At 43.0% G+C, this 21,993-nt stretch overlaps 1 protein-coding gene across 2 annotated transcripts in view; it reads left to right on the top strand.

Annotated features, from left to right (window-relative positions):
- Positions 1–21,993, top strand: part of fhit (fragile histidine triad diadenosine triphosphatase) — a 364,201-nt gene that overhangs the window by 284,357 nt on the left and 57,851 nt on the right. For both annotated transcript variants that reach the window (XM_041887646.1, XM_041887645.1), the window contains exons 5-6: positions 16,494–16,639; positions 17,944–17,973. In XM_041887646.1, the coding sequence (XP_041743580.1) occupies positions 16,494–16,639; positions 17,944–17,973 (176 nt within the window). The remainder of the gene's footprint in view (positions 1–16,493; positions 16,640–17,943; positions 17,974–21,993) is intronic.

The following is a 21,993-nucleotide window of genomic DNA, read 5'->3' as shown; positions in this document are numbered from 1 at the left end:
AAAATGCATGTCAAAAATGTTATAAATTGATTTTCATTTTAATGAGGGAAATAAGTATTTGACCCCTCTGCAGAACATTACTTATTACTTGGTGGCAAAACCCTTGTTGGCAATCACAGAGGTCAGACGTTTCTTGTAGTTGGCCACCAGGTTTGCACACATCTCAGGAGGGATTTTGTCCCACTCCTCTTTGCAGATCTTCTCCAAGTCATTAAGGTTTCGAGGCTGACGTTTGCCAACTTGAACCTTCAGCTCCCTCCACAGATTTTCTATGGGGTTAAGGTCTGGAGACTGGCTAGGCCACTCCAGGACCTTAATGTGCTTCTTCTTGAGCCACTCCTTTGTTGCCTTGGCCGTGTGTTTTGGGATGCTGGAATACCCATCCACGACCCATTTTCAATGCCCTGGCTGAGGGAAGGAGGTTCTCACCCAAGATTTGACGGTACATGGCCCCGTCCATAGTCCCTTTGATGCGGGGAAGTTGTCCTGTCCCCTAAGCAGAAAAACACCCCCAAAGCATAATGTTTCCACCTCCATGTTTGACGGTGGGGATGGTGTTCTTAGGCAGCATTCCTCCTCCTCCAAACACAGCGAGTTGAGTTGATGGCAAAGAGCTCGATTTTGGTCTCATCTGACCACAACACTTTCAACACTTTCACCCAGTTCTCCTCTGAATCATTCAGATGTTCATTGGCAAACTTCAGCATGTATATGTGCTTTCTTGAGCAGAGTGACCTTGTGGGTGCTGCAGGATTTCAGTCCTTCACAGCGTAGTGTGTTACCAATTGTTTTCTTGGTGACTATGGTCCCAGCTGCCTTGAGATCATTGACAAGATCCTCCCGTGTAGTTCTGGGCTGATTCCTCACCGTTCTCATGATCATTGCAACTCCACGAGGTGAGATCTTGCATGGAGCCCCAGGCCGAGGGAGATTGACAGTTCTTTTGTGTTTCTTCCATTTGCGAATAATCACACCAACTGTTGTCACCTTCTCACCAAGCTGCTTGGCGATGGTCTTGTATCCCATTTCAGCCTTGTGTAGGTCTACAATCTTGTCCCTGACATCCTTGGAGAGCTCTTTGGTCTTGGCCATGGTGGAGAGTTTTGAATCTGATTGATTGCTTCTGTGGACAGGTGTCTTTTATACAGGTAACAAGTGTGACGATGGACGGGGCCATGTACCGTCAAATCTTGGGTGAGAACCTCCTTCCCTCAGCCAGGACATTGAAAATGGGTCGTGGATGGGTATTCCAGCATGACAATGACCCAAAACACACGGCCTGTAGCTCAGCTGGTAGAGCACGGCGCTTGTAACGCCAAGGTAGTGGGTTCGATCCCCGGGACCACCCATACACAAAAAAAAATTATGCACGCATGACTGTAAGTCGCTTTGGATAAAAGCGTCTGCTAAATGGCATATATTATTATTATTATTAAAGGAGTGGCTCAAGAAGAAGCACATTAAGGTCCTGGAGTGGCCTAGCCAGTCTCCAGACCTTAATCCCATAGAAAATCTGTGGAGGGAGCTGAAGGTGTGAGTTGCCAAACGTCAGCCTCGAAACCTTAATGACTTGGAGAAGATCTACAAAGAGGAGTGGAACAAAATCCCTCCTGAGATGTTTGCAAACCTGGTGGCCAACTACAAGAAACGTCTGACCTCTGTGATTGCCAACAAGGGTTTTGCCACCAAGTACTAAGTCATGTTTTGCAGAGGGGTCAAATACTTTTTTCCCTCATTAAAATGCAAATCAATTTATAAAATTTTTGACATGCATTTTTCTGGATTTTTGTTGTTGTTATTCTGTCTCTCACTGTTCAAATAAACCTACCATTAAAATTATAGACTGATCATGTCTTTGTCAGTGGGCAAACAAACAAAATCAGCAGGGGATCAAATACTTTTTTCCCTCACTGTACATCAATCTAAACGTTCTCACTTTATATCTTCTCATGTGGGACCTTCCATAGAACACATCTGTAGTACACATGCGCTTCCTCTTTTCCCCTGTATCCCAGTTGGCGTGTGGCTGATAGTTACAGAAAAGACAAATATAACTCAACTGAAAGAAGAGAGCAATAAAGGAGACTTGAGACCCATTTCTCGACTTGTGTATCAAGTATATCAGACATCATTCAATTGTATTTGTCATAGCTTGGCACACTATAAAACATAACTCCGAAAGAAGATTGGCCTGATTAACATTTATGTAAGCAAATAAAGCAATTATATATACATTTTACTACTGTGTACATTATGATACTGTTTATACTGTACCAGCAAAAAAAAATTGACATTAGTTCAAACCAGGTATTAAATGTGTTTAGTGAATGGAATGCAATATCTTTGTTACCAAAATACACAAACATACCTTGCACCTACCACTGCATTTGATCCCTCTAAGCGTCTCCACAATGTACACAGACACAACAGTGCTCTTTAAAACCAAAATCACTTCAGCTAAATGTCACGAAACATAATGTGAATGGATATCCTCCACAGCTTATGAAACCTGGCCAGAAAAACAAATCTTTCATACTGAAAGAGATTTACTTGTTGTCACTTCAGTATTTTCCTCCGCGTTCCTGCTTTGTCAATCCTTCATCTCTGTGCGGCTCCAGATGGGCAAAAACAAAACACAGGGAGCCATTTTGTCATCCCTGACAACTGCTTCCACAGAACAAACGGCAGACAGGCAGCCATGCTCCATTTGTCTGTTATCATCACACTTAAAACACACACAGGAAACAGACAACTACTTCACAGCTGTTTGGGTGGAAACAATAACCCCTTAAAGAGTGATGCTGCTTTGTTGATAACATTTTCCTGGAACAAACAGTACCTGACAGAGTCAAGTAACCCCCGACAAAACAAGGCCTCAGGATCAGACTTCACAAGACACGTCAAGGTCTCATCAAAATGCTCTGCCTGCACTTATTATACAGCTACACTGGATCATATTCAGCTCTACAATCTGGTTATTGCTGAATACAACATTCCAAATTCCACAAATACCGTCAGAGATATTAGTTATTTAATATGTGGAGCCGTATTATCTCTTTGTGAGCTCCATGTCATCTCGTTATGAGCACCATGTCTGCTGCAGCCTGTATCTTGAGGATGTTCTGAGTCCAATGATGGACACACCGTCTGAACTAGTCAGCAAGACGTGAGCTGAGGGCATTTCAGAGGGTCTGTGTTCTCCAGAAAACTGAAAGGCTTAATGCTTTGACAACTCTCTGTCTCCAAGGTCCCTGGCCTTTCAACTGCTTTAACACTGTGATCCGGAAAATCAGCCGGTGCTCCCTGACAGTCGCTACATCTCACAGGATAGACAGAGAGATGGAGAATCCACGATCTTGTCTTAAAGCCCCCCCCCCCGTTTGGAAGCATTTACCACAGATATTGATTTATTCTCATCCCCCCACCCCTGTCTTTGTTTAATCATATCAGCTTTGGAGGTTGGTTCAGCATTGATATAATTGATTGTCCAAGACAAAACTGCCAATTCCTGTCCAAGGGTTGTTTTTGAGACTGAATGTTTGTATGTAGAGCGCTTGAATTTAAATTGACCTGACAGAATCAATGTGTTTTTGAGAATACATCAAGGGGGAATTGGAAAAACTTTAATTGGTGCTGATGTCGTTTGTAGTCTGTTTGCAGTGATGGACCACTTTAATATACCTCCTATTATTCAATTTCAGCCTGCTTAATTTTATGAAAATCCACTTTGTAAATTAGGCTTTTATATGTCTCTATTTTCACTATAAGCAATTAGCTACTACATCACTTGCAGATAACATAAACTGTTCTGTCTAGAGAAGAAAAAAAACACTATGGCATTTCTGTCTGCGTAATGCTTTGATATGGAACGATAAATCATACTGTACATTGATAGTCCATTTTGCTATGTAAATCACGGTGGATTTTTTAATATATTACATTCTTAGTTCAGTGGAATAGGTGATATGACAATATTAGGTGTACTTTTTCCTGTCTTTGTGTCCTTGTATAGTCACCTATTGTGAAGATTGAAAGAAAGTAAAGTGTATCCATTGTTTCTGTTCCATGCTTCTATAGGAAAGGTTCACTGGGCGAGCTTTCCCTCAGTCTTCTGATGGTGGTGTAACTATATCTGAAAGCATCATTAAAGCCTTTACACCCGTACACTGGCTGTTTAAAGCCAACCATGATCCTGTAGGGATAAGGAGTTAGAGAAGAGAGTTGCATGTGTTATCCAGAAGAGTCCTTGGGCTTTACTCAACCTTTCTACATTCTCTACATCTATCCATCCAGAGATGTACTCCTAAGAGTGCAGATGTCACAGGATATCGTCTTGGCTTTTTCTTTTTGTTGTGGATTGCTCAGGGCGACTTACGACAGTCTAATCCTAGCTGACAGTTAAGTGATAATTGCAGAGGCAAGCTTTGCCCAAGACATTTGGTATTGAATGAGAACTGCACTAGCTATTGACAGGAGAGAGGGGAAATCCTATATTTAACAATGAAAGCCTGGTAGCGTGAGAAATCGTATTTCTAGATCTTTCTCCCCGCACCCCCCCTCAGTCAACCACATGTTGCTGAGGTATAGTGCCCTGCATTCCGAGAGAAGAGCTTATTTAAGATTTAAAAAAAAAAAAAAAAAGATTTTTTTTTGAATTGGGAATTGTTTATAGAATCTTTCAATATGACAGATCATCTCTTGAACTCCCACCCATGCATTATACAGACATATCCTGTAAATTGCTTTTCATGCATCTGACTATGCACTGTATGGATATTCTCATTGAAGACCTGCAGTCAATCTGTCATGAATTAAAGTTTTATGGACTGAATATGAAGTTGCCCGGACATCATTTGAAGTCCTGCATCTCCCCTAATATTATTATTTATCGTTCACTAAATCGTCCGGTATGTTCCAGGCCAGGGGATTTTCCTGTCGTAAATCTCCAAAGAGATCCAGCACTTGGATTATTCACTCACCCAAGATGGGCTGGTGTATTTACAAAGGGGTGTGGTGGCACGCTTGCATGCCCTTGTGTTTAGGTAGAGGTTCTATCTATACCATATATCACGTATACAGCCCCTGGCACAGAAGAGCTAAACCGCTTTCATACGACCCACACACCATATTGTGAGCTAAGGTGTGTGATTTATGTTTGATTGATACATACCGTAGGTTGGAGCTGATTTGATTTAGGCTTTTTAATGAAATGGGTCGCACTTTGAGCTACAGATTCCATAATATTGTAAGGTGGATGTGTGATTGATAGAACAATTATGTAGGAGAAAATAGAGCTTGATTGGTTCACCTACAGTATAAATTATTATGAGCTTATAATGGACTATACATTTAGACAATCAGTCAAGCTATAAGAAGAAAAAAGTGTTGGGTTAGTGAATGGATTGAGTAATTGTTTTACTCAAGTTTTCTATGACAGATGTATGTGAAGTTCTCTGAACTAAGGCGTATCTCTTGAACTCTTGCATGTCTTGTCCAGTCTAAGGCACACAAAAAGTTACTCAGCTGGAACCATGCAATCCTTCCTGTATGAAGATCTACACTCTTAGAAAAAAGGGTTCCAAAAGGGTTCTTTGGCGGTCCCCATAGGAGAACACTTTATGGTTTCAGGTAGAACCCTTTTTGGTTCCATGTAGATCCCTCTGTGGAAAGGGTTCTTCATGGAACCCAAAAGGATTTTACCTGGAAACAAAAAGGCTTAATCAAAGGGTTCTCCTATGGGGACAGCCGAAGAACCATTTTAGGTTCTAGATAGAGTTTATATCTGTTTCCTGCCGATTGCTGTTTTCCCATGAATGGATTGATCATGTGGATAATAGACTCATCCACACACAGTACTACAATATCTGTCAAATAGCCCAACGGAGGGTATTGAAATGAAATTCAGATGTTTTTTTCTTGATTTTCCTTTCCTTCCCTGTTGTTTTTGTGTTGCCTCGAAGTATGTATGTTTTAGACTGGATGTTAAAATGAGCAGACATGTTGTGCCAGAGGCAGCCTCTGCATAGCACAACAAGGCTTTGTTCTTCTGAAACATGATGGGTGGCACTTATTTCCTCTACCATTCTCCCATTCTCTCTGCACTGCCTGTCAGCATTGACTTGTGGGTGCTGTGTGAGTCTACCATGCCTATACCCACTCATTGGCAGTGTAGGCACACCTCTCTCTGCAGCTGTTTCTGTACTGCTCTCTTACAGTCAATACCTCATTTTACAAAAGAACACATTGAAAAAAAGGAAAAGATAGTAATGATACAGACAAATCTATTGTTTACAAAGAAATAGTGGTTGGCTGTTGAATGTGGCGTCACGATCAAAACTATCAGCTCACCTTGCAGTGCTTTTGCAGAGCAATGGGTGAGCTGTCTGGAAAATTATTTCAATACATTAGTGTGAATAGATATGTTTAGAAATTCCCAATGACTGAACAAAGAAGGAGCAAGGTTGTAGGCATGTTGGGCTCATTTGGTTCTGGGAATGTTTTCTCATGGGGGAAGCAGCAAATCCTGTCCAACCCCAGGCTTTGCTGACATCCTCCGCTTCTCTCCACATACTCACCCTGTCTCAGCCCTTCTTCCAGATCTCAGGCTCTCTGACATATCATAAATCGCCACATAAAACACCAAACTCCCCCATCCAAGTCACTCTAACACCAAACGTCCCCATCCAAGTCTACCATCCACTGCTACAGTAAGTGTCCTATTCTTTAAGCCTTGTAAGAAATGGCCATCCATTCACAAAACCACCGGAGACACCACTACGTTCACAGCCTCAACTCTTCCCTGCAGTAAACATCTCCAATCAATGAGTCAACCCAGAGAAAACGAACACATTCTGGAATAAAGTGTCCGTTGCCAACGCGACAGGGGGCCATACTTTTCACAGAACACTACATATTACATCAAGAGCTCTCCAGCATAAACGGGATGCCGCAGGCACCGGTGGAGCGGACTGCTCTGGCTCCGGAGTGGAACAGCTGACCGGAACTGGATCAGGCACCAGTGGAGCGGACTGCTCTGGCTCCGGAGTGGAGCAGCTGACCGGTGCCGGACCAGGCACCGGTGGAACGGGAACGGGCCGTGCCGGACTGGACAAACGCACCACTGGTCTGGTGCGAGGAGCAGGCACGGGCCGGACCGGACTAGGAACACGCACCACTGTTTTGGTGCGAGGAGCAGGAACAGGCCGGGCCGGGCCGGACTGGCGACGCGCACCACTGGCTTGGTGCGAGGAGCAGGAACAGGCCGGGCCGGGCTGGCGACGCGCACCACTGGCTTGGTGCGAGGAGCAGGAACAGGCCGGGCCGGGCTGGCGACGCGCCTTACTGGCTTGGTGCGAGGAGCAGGAACAGGCCGGGCCGGACTGGCGACGCACACCACTGGCTTGGTGCGAGGAGCAGGAACAGGCCAGGCCGGGCTGGCGACGCGCACCACTGGCTTGTTGCGAGGAGCAGGAACAGGCCAGGCCGGGCTGGCGACGTGCACCACTTGCTTGGTGCGAGAAGCAGGAACAGGCCGGGCCGGACTGTGGAGGCGGACTGGAGGTCTGGAGCGGAGAGCTGGCACAACCCGTCCTGGCTGGATGCCTACTTCCGCACAGTATGTGTGAGGCATCAGCACAGGACGCACTGGGCTGTGCACGCGCACTGGCGATACAGTTCGTAGAACTGGCGCAGGATATGCGGGACCGAGGAGGCGTACTGGAGACCAGGAGCGTTGAGCCGGCACACCCCGTCCTGGCTGGATGCCCATCTTCGCACGGCACGTGCGTGGTGCAAGCACAGGACGTACAGGACTGTGCCGGCGCACTGGCGACACAGTACGTAGCTCCGCATAACACAGAGCCTGCCCAGTCATACGCTTCCTCGCGTGTGTACGGGGAGTTGGCTCTGCTCTGACACTAGGCTCCGCCAACCACCCCGTGTGCCCCCCCAATTTTTTTTATTGGGTCTGCTTCTCGGGCTTCCTCCTCGACCGGCCTCCTCCGTGTTGCCGTTGCTCCTCTCCTGCCTGGGCATCTACCTTAACCCATGGTCCTCTCCCCGCAAATATCTCTTCCCATGACCACAAATCGGCCACCTGTGACATGGCCATTCGCTCCGCCTGGGCACGCTGCTTGGTCCTCGTTTGGTGGGATCTTCTGTCACATTCGTTTAATGACGGGACAGACCAAGGCGCAGCGTGATATACGTACATGTTTATTAAAACAATAAACACTTGACAAAACAATAAACTAAACGAAACGTGAAGTCCAAGGTAGCACACACAACATACCTTACAAGGAACAAGATCCCATAACTCAATAGTGCCCATAGGCTTTCTAAGTATGGTCCCCAATCAGAGACAACGAGCGACAGCTGCCTCTGATTGGAAACCACACCGGCCAACATAGAACTATACATACCAGATCACAAACATAGAAAAAACACAACAAGGAATATACACACCCTGACTCAACATATAAGCGTCCCCTGAGTCAGGGCGTGACAATAAGGGAGGCGAAACGCATGGATTCCATTCACAATTTTCCCCTGAATGTTGCCTGCATCCATGTCTGTCCATGTCTCCTGAATGTTGCCTGTACCCATGTCTGTCCATGTCTCCTGAATGTCGCCTGTACCCATGTATGTCCATGTCTCCTGAATGTTGCCTGTTCCATGTCTGTCCATGTCTCCTGAATGTTGCCTGTACCCATGTCTGTCCATGTCTCCTGAATGTCGCCTGTACCCATGTATGTCCATGTCTCCTGAATGTTGCCTGTACCCATGTCTATCCATGTCTCCTGAATGTTGCCTGTAACCATGTCTATCCATGTCTCCTGAATGTTGCCTGTAACCATGTATGTCCATGTCTCCTGAATGTTGCCTGTAACCATGTCTGTCCATGTCTCCTGAATGTTGCCTGTACCCATGTCTGCCCATGTCTCCTGAATGTTGCATGTTCCATGTCTGTCCATGTCTCCTGAATGTTGCCTGTACCATGTCTATCCATGTCTCCTGAATGTTGCCTGTTCCATGTCTGTCAATGTCTCCTGAATGTTGCCTGTACCCATGTCTATCCATGTCTCCTGAATGTTGCCTGTTCCATGTCTGTCCATGTCTCCTGAATGTTGCCTGTATCCATGTCTGTCCATGTCTCCTGAATGTTGCCTGTACCCATGTCTGCCCATGTCTCCTGAATGTTGCCTGTATCCATGTCTGTCCATGTCTCCTGAATGTTGCCTGTACCCATGTCTGCCCATGTCTCCTGAATGTTGCCTGTACCCATGTCTGTCCATGTCTCTGGAGTTGTTTGTTGTATACTCTTTTGTCTCACTCTATTTTTGAATAGTAACTTTGATTATTGATATTGATCAAACATGAAGGACAGACATCTTTCAATCTCCCATGTTTTCTGTGCCCTCTAACAACAATGTGCAAGCAGCCTATGTTTGTGTCAATCATCTCATGGACACAGCTGTATGTAGAATGACAGCCCAGACATAGTCCTCTTTTTACTTTCCACCAGACTCCCCCTTCATAGTCCAGTAACAGTGCACCATGTACAGTATGTGCTACTGGATTCTCATGACAGTGTCTGACCGATCTGATTAAATCAAATAACATATTTTGAAGAGGGGGGGGTCAATATGTTCCAGACCTCCTGGGTCTCTCTGGCAGAGACTGGCAGAACTCCCAGCTCTGTGGGGAAGGGTTGAGGGGAGGCAAAGCAGTCATAGAGGGCATAGCTCTGGACCACCCCACCCCCACCGCCTCGCATCCCTCCCCGGGCCTAATTTCACATGATTCAGCTTTTAATTCAATGTTTTTGTTTTTAATTACTATTTGTGTGGAGGCTTGTGTGCTTCGAAGGGTAAAGGATACTGAGCAGCAAGCTGCTGAGGATGTGGAGCAGAGCATGTTGAGAAACGGAGCCTCGTCGTATCTCTTTGACAACAACACTGTGAGTGTCAGGGCAATATCGCAGAAATGAGATTGAGTTCAAGTTTATTCTATTAAGTGTTGAAATAATGATTTATTTTCAGTGTCCCAGCCATAACTCAGCTGAAAGGCTCATACTAAAAGCGTAAATATTTCATGAAAAGTAACTCATAAGCTTTGATTAGAGGAATTTGGGTTTCAATAAAACCCAATTCCAAAGCACGCAGATGTTTTCAATAACGACTGCACATAGTAATTAAACCCAATGAGTTTAATTTGTGTCCTCCCGCCTCACAGACACAGCAGAGAAGAAACCGAAAATAAAGAGAGCTGTGTTGTTCAGTCTTCAGAGAAACACTCATATCCTTTAATTCCTCCGTTAGTCTCTCCTGTGTTGCTGAACAGAGTCTAGTCCTTGGGTAGATTGTTTTTGTAAAGAAAAAAGAGCCCTCTTCAGAAATGAATCCCTTTGTGAGCAGATCCATGCCACTTTGAAGGGGTGATGGGGGTCGTTTAGCCACAGCTGTAATCAGTAAGACAGACCAAGTTGTTGCCACGGTGATGAATCCCCTTGTTTTGGCAGCCCTATTTCTGAGCTGTGGAGCCACTTTGATTCATTCATAGCCTGTTGTGTTAATATCAGACCAGGTATATGTCAGAAGGTGTGTGTGGGTTTGCAGTGTATGTGCAGGTGTGTGTGTGCTCCCCCACACCTAACTGAAGCCTGGACCTCCAGCCCCACACCATTTGCAGGGTCACACTGCATACAAATCTGTAATTGTTATGTTAGATGTCATTACGCTTGATGTCATTTTAATTTCTCAGCCTGTATAAAGTGCAACTGGATCATATCTCTCTTGGCCTAATCATGGGATTTGTGATCCAATTGTGTGGTGCCGTTATTTATTTATATCCATCTGCCTAATCCAGCTACTCAATTTTCCCACCGCATATTGAAAAGGGAGGGGGCTTCAGGATGTGGAGGGGGGAGACAATGTGGGGTGGGGGCTGGTGTCGAAGGGGATGATTCTCATAGACCTAGACAAAGTCGATGTCACAGTAGAAAATGATAACGTTCGGGGGCAGATGTTTTCCCGAAAGAAATGATTGCATTTGCAATGTAAAACCAATCTACATGCCTTGTTCTTATTACATGCACTGCGACCTCAGGAGTGAATCAGATGAAAACAGTCAAATAACTGTTATGACAGATAATAATGGGATCAGAATGGGGTTTCTTGCCTGCGCCCCAGCCCCCATCTGTGGAGCCTGGAGAAGGAGTGTGCCCGCCAGGCCAGCCTCCGCTGAGAGATTGAGATTGGATTGGTTTAGGCAGAGCCATACGGACTCCACCTCACCTGTGGGATGCTGTAGAGGGTAATGAAGCCCCTGGCACACAAGGACAATGGGTGTTGGGTTGGCACGCAGTAAAAAGATGCACTGGTATTGTGCTGATTCGACTGAAGATCATGCTTAGGTTATGTTTATATTCAACCCACAGCAGGTAGTCAATGCATACTAGAAGATCCCCACACAGTGGAAAGATGTGTTGGGCTAGCAGAGAGTGAATATGTGTGTGTGGTCTGCACACAGTGAAAATGAGTGGTGGGTTAGCTCACCGTTAAAATGTATTTAAGATACTCTTTACATTTTTCGGAAGATGGGCAGGGACTCAGCTGCCCTGACATTTGGGGTGAAGCTTGTTCCACCATTGGGGTGCTAGGACAGAGAAGATATTTGACTGGGCTGAGCGGGAGCTGCCCTCCCGTAGGGGTGGGAGGGTCAAAAGACCAGAGGTGGCAGAACAGAGTGCTCAGGTTAGGGTGTAGGGTTTGACCATAGCCTGAAGGTAGGGAGGGGCAGTTCCCTTTGCTGCTTTGTAGGCAAGCAACAGGGTCTTGAAGATGATGCGAGCTTTGACTGGAAGCCAGGGAGTGTGCGGAGGAGCGGGTTGACATGGGATAACTTGGGAAGGTTGAACACCAGGAGTGCTGAGTCGTTCTGAATAAGTTGCAGTTGTTTGAAAGCACAAGTGGGGAGCCCAGCCAACAGAGAGTTGCAGTAGTCTAGACGGGAGATGATTAGTACCTGCGCCACTTCCTGTGTGAGAAAAGGTTGTACTCTACGGATGTTGTAGAGCATGAACATGCAGGAGCGAGTCACTGCTTTGATGTTTGCAGAGAATGATAGGGAGTTGTCCAGGGTCATGCCAAGTTTATTTGCACACTGGGAGGGGGACACCGTGGAGTTGTCAACCGTGATGGAGAGGCCTTGGAGCGGGCAGGCCTTCCCCGGGAGGAAGAGCAGCTCCGTCTTGTTGAGGTTGAGCTTGAGGTGGTGGGCCGACATCCAAGCTGAGATGTCTGCCAGGCACTCAGAGATGTGTGTCACCATCTGGATGTCTGAATCGGCCAAGGAGAAAAGTAGTTGAGTGTAATTCGCATAGCTATGATAGGAGAGCCCATGTGAGGATATGACGGACCAGAGAGACTTGGTTTTAAGAGAAAAGAGGAGAGAGCCTAGAACCGAGCTCTGTGGGACACCAGTAGCGAGAGCATGTGGTGCAGACACAGATCCTCTCCACACCACCTGGTAGGAGCGACCTGCCAGGTACGATGCAATCCAGGAGTGTGCAGAGCCTGAGAAGCCCAGCCCTGAAAGGGTGGAGAGGAGGATCTGATGGTTAGCGATTTTGAAGGCAGTGGATAGATCTAGGAGGATGAGAACAGAGGAGAGAGTCAGCTTTGGCAGAGTGGAGAGCCTCCGTGACACAGAGGAGCGCAGTCTCAGTTGAGTGAGAACCAAAATTGGTTCTGTGAAAGTTCCCAGAATATTTGCTGCAAATGTTATCATAACACAAAAACTGTCCAGTTGTGCTGATGATTATACAATGTTTGTATAAAACATTCGCCTAACATTGCAAGCACGTTCCCAGAACACATTTAGTCTGTTCTTTAATGTTTCCCAGAATGTTTTATTATGTTTTGGGAACAGTCTGGTGGGCACATTGTGGGGACATCAGAAAAGACATGTTCACAAAACCAAAAAAAAGTCCACTTGTGCGGAATTATACAATGTTTCGTTTAGGGTGCAAAAAACATTCACCTGATGTTACAAGAACATTCCCAGAACACATGTTTTATTTGTCCAGTTGTGATGACATTCTTACAATGTTTGTATCAGGGTGCATAAAATATTCCCTCAATGTTCTTCCTATGTTCCCAGAATGATACAATTACGGTTTGAACAGTCCATTGATGTTTTTTTCATGTGTTATCTTGCTGTTGAGGAAGTTAATTGTAAAACAATCCATGTAGATGCACATATGGCAAGTATTTGAAATCACATTACAATTTATTTATTAGACATTTATTGTACAAACATAGTTTTACCTTATTTTGTTGGTAGTCACAAACGGGGATCGAACCTGGGAACTATGGAGTGTTATCCCTGGAATTAATTCACTGTGCCGCTGTGAACGCAATTTTAAAGCGGTTTACACCTTTACTCTGACTTCCAGGTTGTGTTGTTGGTCTTTGGAAAAGAGAGGATAACTCAATCTAGGAAAATAAGTATACTCTATTATTTCTTACTCTATACTTCTACCTATCTTCTTTATAAACTGTAAAGATGGGATATTTTGACTTTTATTTTCCCTACAAACTTTATTTCAGAAATCAGGTTAAATTATTGCCTGGCAGATTGCAATGAGGTGTACATAGATGTACATTTGTACTAAGACATATAGCCATGATTTGGATCATAATTCAAGGATTTAGATACTGGTCTATAGTTTTTTACTTCAGAGGGGTCAAGTGTTGGTTTCTTGAGGTGGGCCATCTTGAAGTCAGAGGGGACGCAGCCAGTGGTCAGAGATGAGTTGATGAGGGGAGTGAGGAATGGGAGAAGGTTTCCAGAGATGGTCTGGAGAAGGGAGAAGGGGATGGGGTCAAGTGGGTAGGTTGTCGGGCGGCTGGACATCACTAGTCACAGGATTTAATCTGAAAAGAGAGGGGAGAAAGAGGTTAAGGTGTAGGGTAGTTCTGTGGACTCAGTAGGCTGAGTGAATGAGGTGTGGATGTCATCAACCTTTTTATGATATCTGATTTCATTCCAGTGTGCTGCACAAGAAAAGGGGAGCAAACTGATCATTTGTGCTGCTGTTTCTGACTCGTGAGATAAATGGCGCCCAGACACAGCCATTATACCGTGAAACGCAAAGATGTAATCATCCTCTCCAAACGCTACAGGATGCTGTTTTATGTTGGGTATTGGACTAGGATGTCTCTTTCATTTCTATTGCCTGTGGACAAGTTTTTGAATCTTTTTCGCATCAGCGATTCAATACTTTAGATGTTTTTTTTCTCATAAATCTGGCCTGCACATGAAGTCACTGTGACAACTCTTGATGTTTCATAATGGTCCAGTACTTCATATTAAAGTATATTTGGTATAGTTGATTGCTACGCTTGACTTTCATTTAGATTCAACTCTGCTGTCTGTCTCTACAAATGATATCTGCCACAGTGCAATAGAATATGGAAATCATTTTTGATTACTTGATGCTAGTAATCAAGACATGTCTGGCAGCAAAGTGATTTGAATCCAAGGGGCGAGACATAGGAGCAATAACAACATTTGATACAAAATGATTATCTTTTGATTGCTTATTTGAAAGTTATTTTTAAGCAAGAAACTAACATACATCATGAATCCTATGTTCCTGGTTTTGGTCTCTGTCATGTAAGTCTGTTACACACTGTCCTATCTTAAGTTTCCCATTTTTGATTTTGCGAAAGGAACAATCCAAGATGCATTTCAGAGTGTTTAGCTTTTTTTCTTGTTGTTATTTTCCCTCGATCTCTCCTTAATTGTTGGCTCCTGTTTCTCAGAGAACTGTTTCCCGGGTAGTGTTGTCAGAACACTGTTATTGATCCAATGACCCAAGTCTGAGGGAAGAATGTCCTTCAGCCTTTGGACATTTGCTCTCAAAGTCCTTCCACCTGTCATCAACACGTCTCGCTTTAGTAACAAAGCTTGATTACTTTTCAGTGTGCAATTGCACTGAGATGTGTGGATTGTGAGACTTTCTGTGAAATATGTTTCATGACCTTTATAACTCAGCTGAAATTGATCATTTTTGGTCCCTGACAAAACTTCCTCTCGCACTTAGGTTGTGAGAGGTATGAACATGGCAGTTTTCTCTCTTTGAGTTACTTCAAAGCCAGAATACTGATAATAAATGAGTCCGCTTTCAATCCCCTTGCCTTTCCTATTTAATAGGGACTTTATAATGGGTTTGTAAATGGCTTGTACATACACTACATGACCAAAAGTATGTGGACACCTGCTCGTCGAACATCTCATTCCAAAATCATGGGCATTAATATGGAGTTGGTCCCCCCTTTGCTGCTATAACAGCCTCCACTCTTCTGGGAAGGCTTTCCACTAGATGTTGGAACATTGCTGCAGGGACTTCCATTCAGCCACAAGAGCATTAGTGAGGTCAGGCACTGATGTTGGGCGATTAGGCCTGGCTCGCAGTCGGTGTTCCAATTCATCTCAAAGGGGTTCGATGGGGTTGACGTCAGGGCTGTATGCAGGCCAGTCAATTTCTTCCACGCCGATCTTGACAAACCATTTCTGTATGGACCTCGCTTTGTGCACGGGGGCAGTTGTCATGCTGAAACAGGAAAGGGCCTTTCCCAAACTGTTGCCACAAAGTTGGAAGCACAGAATCGTCTAAAATGTCATTGTTCTGCCCACTTTTTGTTAAGTTTGTTTGTATGAGTATTGGTTGTTCATGTTTCATATAGCTCCGTTCACAACCAAGAGAGTGTTTCTCCACTGTTATTATGTCCAAGTCTAAATGTATGCTTTGCATGGCTAGATGAAACACCATTTTTGGTAAAAACGATGGTGTTTTTTCACCATATGAGAACAATGTTATTTCCATAAGGACATGACTAACACAACGATAGTTTATAATTTTGGTGTTGAAAATAATCACAATTGTTTTATTGCTATCTAGATGATAAGTGTCCTCATGATAAGTGTTGTTTCATTTTTGGTATTCATACTATACAAAGACTTTGTCTTAAATGTAGAACATAATGAATAGAGCTTGATAATTACAAAAACACTTTAGTTGTACTGCCTGCCTTTTAGAGGAACAAAGCAGAGGTACGGACAGCAATCACACCTCTATAAAGCTCTGTTTTATTTCACATTATCCTTTGGAAACTAGCTATACTGAAAAAACATATCAAGTTACCTTGTTGAACAAATTGTACAAAACTCCCATATAAACCATCTCAATTGAGTTTATTTGACTCAGCTTAAGAAGGCAATAGCAACAACAACACAATGTAAGATTTCAAATAACACACTTGTGTCTCAATTAGGATTATGCCTTCTCTCTTTTCCCAGTTGTCTTTCAATCTCCCTGTCTATCAATGTTGCTATCAATGCACTGTGTTGTTGATATCGTATCCCTCTGACTGTGTTCCCTTACCTCTCTCGCAGTCTGTGGTTTCCTTAACCAGCCTGTCTCTCAGATGTGTTGGTGTGTCCTCTGCGGCCCGTTGAGCGTTTCCGAGACTTGCGTCCTGATGAGGTGGCTGACCTCTTCACCACTACCCAGAGAGTGGCTGACCTGGTGGAGAAACACTTCCAGGCTTCCTCCCTCACCATCGCCATACAGGTAATACTGTACACACTACCGTTGGTATCCAGAATTACATCTTAGGGCTGAATCCTAATTCCAAATCTACATCCCTTTGTTTATGTTTCTTCCGTTGTTCATTTCTGGTCCATATCAGACAGAAGAAAGTGTTTATTACTATTCAAGCTCAAAATTATTTTGAATAATGAATCATTGTGGGCCATATATCTATATATATATATATAGAGAGAGAGAGAGAGAGAGAGAGAGAGAGAGAGAGAGAGAGAGAGAGAGAGAGAGAGAGAGAGAGAGAGAGAGAGAGAGAGAGAGAGAGAGAGAGAGAGAGAGAGAGAGAGAGAGAGAGAGAGAGAGAGAGAGAGAGAGAGAGAGAGAGAGAGAGAGAGAGAGAGAGAGAGAGAGAGAGAGAGAGAGAGAGAGAGAGAGAGAGACTGTAGATCTGCATTGGAATAAGAGGCATAACTCAGGAAAGTTGCACCGAGAGCCAACAGAAGAACCCCACCTACTGGAACAGGCAGGGTCTGACAGGCAGGCAGCCTATCATTTCACAGGCTCCGTCATTCTGCATAACTTGTGATATATACATTATATGGTAATGTTAAAACATCACCTAACTTGCTTGGTGGCCCTACACAGAAAATAATTTCATGTGTTTGAAAAAAGCAGGGAATAATGTTTACAGGGATATCATTTTCTTTGACTTGAGGGGTCTAGAGAAGTGATGATGTGAGATTAGTTGTGACAGCTCCGAGGTTAGAGTCATAAAAGTGAGGCACTGTATCAAGCAACACTCTCCGCAGGAGGGCTGCTGTTCTCTGCATTGACCACCACACGACAAACAAAATCACACACCACAAACCTGAGAAAGGAGATGTTAAAATTAATTACTCCATAGACTTGCATAAACCTTACGTCATTATGCAGACTTTGTCACCAAATACATTTTTGTCATACAGATGTTCCTTTGAGGTCTCTCATTGATCTTAGATATTTGTGTCCTCAATTCCCTATAGTGGAAAATGCATTAGAGGTATGCAGTCTGTAATGTGCTTTAACTTAACTCTATTGAACCAGTCAACTTGCCAAATACAAACAATTTCCACACACAGCTTTCATGTGACAGAGCGTGACACTAAAGCGAGAATATAGCTCGATGCCGAAGGACAGAAAGAAGACAAAATAAACAAATTAAAAACTTTTGAGATTCACGTGGCGATGGGGAGGTGCTGCCACGATTAATCTGAAATTAAAATCCTGTTGAATTATTAACGTAGGTATTCCTGAATTCTCTACCGTTCCTAATGATCTCGTTCTGTTCCCACCAGGATGGCCCTGAAGCCGGACAAACTGTGAAGGTGAGGACTTAATAATGCACTCCCTTTAAATTTATCATGAGGCCTCGGCAACAGTTATATGCTATTAAATAATCATTGTATTTCATTTGCCGGTCCCAAACTCTTGGCATATGTAAATTATTCAGTGATCTATTTTAAAATGCATTGTGTATATTATTGTGGGGGAAGATGGAATGACATGCGCTGAGACTCAGGGGCTATGGGGGCTGCCACTCTAAAGGGGGTGAACGGTGTCGGGGGATCCTACCCTTGCCTCCAGCACTGACAGTAGTTTAGAGAAACATTCTTCCCTTACTCTTCCTACTCTTTATATCTGTAGTGAGATATAATAATATACAGTGCATTCAGAAAGTATTCAGACCCCTTCACATTTTGTTACGTTACAGCCTTATTCTAGAATGGATTACATAGTTTTTCCCCCTCATCTATCTACACACAATACCCCATAATAACAAAGCAAAAACAGGTTTTTATAAATTTTTGCTAACGTATTAAAAATAAAATACTGAAATATCACATTTACAGTTGCAAGTCGGTTAGGACATCTACTTTGTGCATGACACAAGTTATTTTTCCAACAATTGTTTACAGACAGATTATTTCACTTATAATTCACTGTATCACAATTCCAGTGGGTCAGAAGTTTACATACACTAAGTTGACTGTACCTTTAAACAGCTTAGAAAATTATGTCATGGCTTTAGGAGCTTCTGATAGGCTAATTGACATCATTTGAGTCAATTAGAGGTGTACCTGTGGATGTATTTCAAGGCCTACCTTCAAACTCAGTGCCTCTTTGCTTGACGTCATGGGAAAATCAAAAGAAATCAGCCAAGACCTCAGAAAAAAATTGGTAGACCTCCACAAGTCTGGTTCATCCTTGGGAGCAATTTCCAAATGCCTGAAGGTACCACGTTCATCTGTACAAACAATAGTATGCAAGTATAAACACCATGGGACCACGCAGTCGTCATACCGCTCAGGAAGGAGACGCGTTCTGTCTCCTAGAGATTAACGTACTTTGGTGCGAAAAGTGCAAATCAATCCCAGAACAACAGCAAAGGACCTTGTGAAGATGCTGGAGGAAACAGGTACAAAAATATCTATATCCACAGTAAAACAAGTCCTATATCGACATAACCTGAAAGGCCGCTCAGCAAGGAAGAAGCCACTGCTCCAAAACCACCATAAAAAAGCCAGACTACGGTTTGCAACTGCACATGGGGACAGAGATCGTTCTTTTTGGAGAAATGTCCTCTGGTCTGATGAAACAAAAATAGAACTGTTTGGCCATAATGACCATCGTTATGTTTGGAGGAAAAGGGGGGTCGCTTGCAAGCCGAAGAACACCATCCCAACCGTGAAGCACGGGGGTGGCAGCATCATCTTTTTACGCTGCTGCTACTCTGTTAATTATCTATGCATAGTCACTTTAACTCTACCCACATGTACATATTAACCTCAACTACCTCAACTAGGCAAATACAATTTGATTTGATTTGATCATGCTGTGGGCGTGCTTTGCTGCAGGAGGGACTGGTGCACTTCAAAAAATAGATGGCATCGTGAGGATGGAAAATTATGTGGATATATTGAAGCAACATCTCAAGACATCAGTCAAGAAGTTAAAGCTTGGTCGCAAATGGGGCTTCCAAATGGACAATGACCCCAAGCATACTTCCAAATTTGTGGCAAAATGGCTTAAGGACAACAAAGTCAAGGTATTGGAGTGGCCATCACAAAGCCCTGACCTCAATCCTATAGACAATTTGTGGGCAGAACTGAAAAAGCATGTGCGAACAAGAGGCCTACAAACGTGACTCAGTTACACCAGCTCTGTCAGGAGGAATGGGCCAAAATTCACCCAACTTATTGTGGGAAGCTTGTGGAAGGCTACCCGAAACGTTTGACCCAAGTTAAACAATTTAAAGGCAATGCTACCAAATACTAGTTGAGTGTATGTAAACCTCTGACCCAATGGGAATGTGATGAAAGAAATAAAAGCTGAAATAAATTATTCTCTCTACTATTATTCTGACATTTCACATTCTTAAAATAAAGTGGTGATCTTAACTGACCCAAGAGAGGGAATTTTTAATAGGATTAAATGTCAGGATTGTGAAAAAGTGAGTTTAAATGTATTTGGCTAAGATGTATGTAAACTTCCGACTTCAACTGTAAATAAGGTATTTCTATTTTTTTTCTTTTTTTTTATAAATTAGCAAACATTTCTAAAAACCTGTTTTCACATTGTCATTATGGGGTATTGTGTGTAGATTGATGAGAATAATAAAAAAATAAATTTTAGAATAAGGCTGTAACGCAACAAAATGTGGAAAAACTAAAGGGGTCTGAATGCATTTAGCATACATTTTTACGTTATTGGTCACTTTGAGATTAATTTTATAATTGCTTTGGTTTTTATTAGCTTGTTGGGCAATCATAGTTCTGAAGTTTATAATCTGTTGTGATACATACCTCATATCTCAAACATTTAAATGTTATAGACTATGAATGCACAATGCAACATTCTATGCTGCAGTGTATTTGTTCAGAGACAAACTGTATTTGAACAAGTTTGTACCCTCCTCTTTTTATACATATCACCTTAGTGCATATGTTAACTGTTATTCCCAAAGCCCACACACTGATTTCGTATTGCATATGGAACACAAGCTTAATTATACATTTATGGCAGTTGCCATGAGAGAAGTCTTTGGCCTGAACTGTGGAGGAATATTGAAATGTTAATGGTGTAATTTGAGCAGAGGACATTAAGGCAATGAATGTGTGGACGTGTTTTAATCATAGAGATGAAAGTCAATATTTGCTGAATATATTCAAGAATACTGAAATATACTGAAATATAGCTCATGTTAGGGTTTTGAAAAAAACTATGAATAGACAAGGGTGTAAGGAGTTGCTTTATGTGCATTGATTTGATAATTCCATACCTACCACCCCCATCATTTGCATCCCCTTTCATTTATTTGATATACTTTGAAATGGCATTATTTGAAACAATGATTATGGTACTATTAGAAAGAAAATATACAAATAATTTGAATTAGTCTCAGCCTTGTGTATTTCTGGTATGTTTTTATTAAATATTTCCAGTATATTTCATAACACATTAGTGCATACTGTGTTAGATAATTTATAGTGTAATTACCATTTGTGACCGACTGCCTCGATTCGGTTTTATGTAGCAAAATTTGAAATGTTGTTTTTTACATTGGATAAAAGTATAGACTCAGAGCTAGAAAATTGTATATCATACACTGCAGTTGAGGAACAATGGGAAAGTCATTCTACTTTGAAAGTTGATAAACTTGTAACCCCACTTTTGAGAAAATGGCCCTTGAATGTTTTGGAACACCTACTGGAGAGCTCTTCTTTGTCTACACCTATTCAGCATCATTCACACCCTCTTAAGTCTTAGCCCCACCCATCTCTTTAACGATTCACATGTGAGGCCATGTGCTAAACAGAGTGAGTAAGGTAGTGTAGTAAACAACCAAAGATTTCAAGACTAAAAGTGGTGAAAGGAGTAGCCTACAATAAGGAAAAACAGGTAAAAATACACTTTATCTAGACCTTGGCCTATATCCTAATCTGACTTTGGTACAGGTCATGTTGTTCTTCACATTACCATCTCTGGTATCGTTTTTTTTTCAGGTGGCAGCAAACATGTTTGTCATGTGTCAGTCACAGAGTTTCTAAACCATACTGTACTGTCTTTGAGTCAGTCATGTGCGTGGTCTAAATAACTCAACTGGCTAGTTTGCCTGTCTGTAAAGAAAAGGGCGGGCTGTGCTTGATCCTGTTGCTCTGATTGGATAGAGTGAAACTGTATTTCTCTGGCCACTCGCTTCATCATTTCACCCGATCACTTTTCCTCGCATGTTTTCGGTCTGATCATTTAGATTGCTGCTGCCTGCTACTATGATAAATCACATGGCGAGGATGTTTGCTATCAAGCTATCAATGTGCATAATATCTAACAAGTGGGTCAAGGGT

This window comes from Coregonus clupeaformis, chromosome 10, assembly GCF_020615455.1.
Source record: "Coregonus clupeaformis isolate EN_2021a chromosome 10, ASM2061545v1, whole genome shotgun sequence".
Classification (NCBI taxonomy): domain Eukaryota; kingdom Metazoa; phylum Chordata; class Actinopteri; order Salmoniformes; family Salmonidae; genus Coregonus; species Coregonus clupeaformis.
The sequence above is the reverse complement of the archived record's forward strand: the minus strand, read 5'-3'. Positions and strand labels throughout refer to the sequence as shown.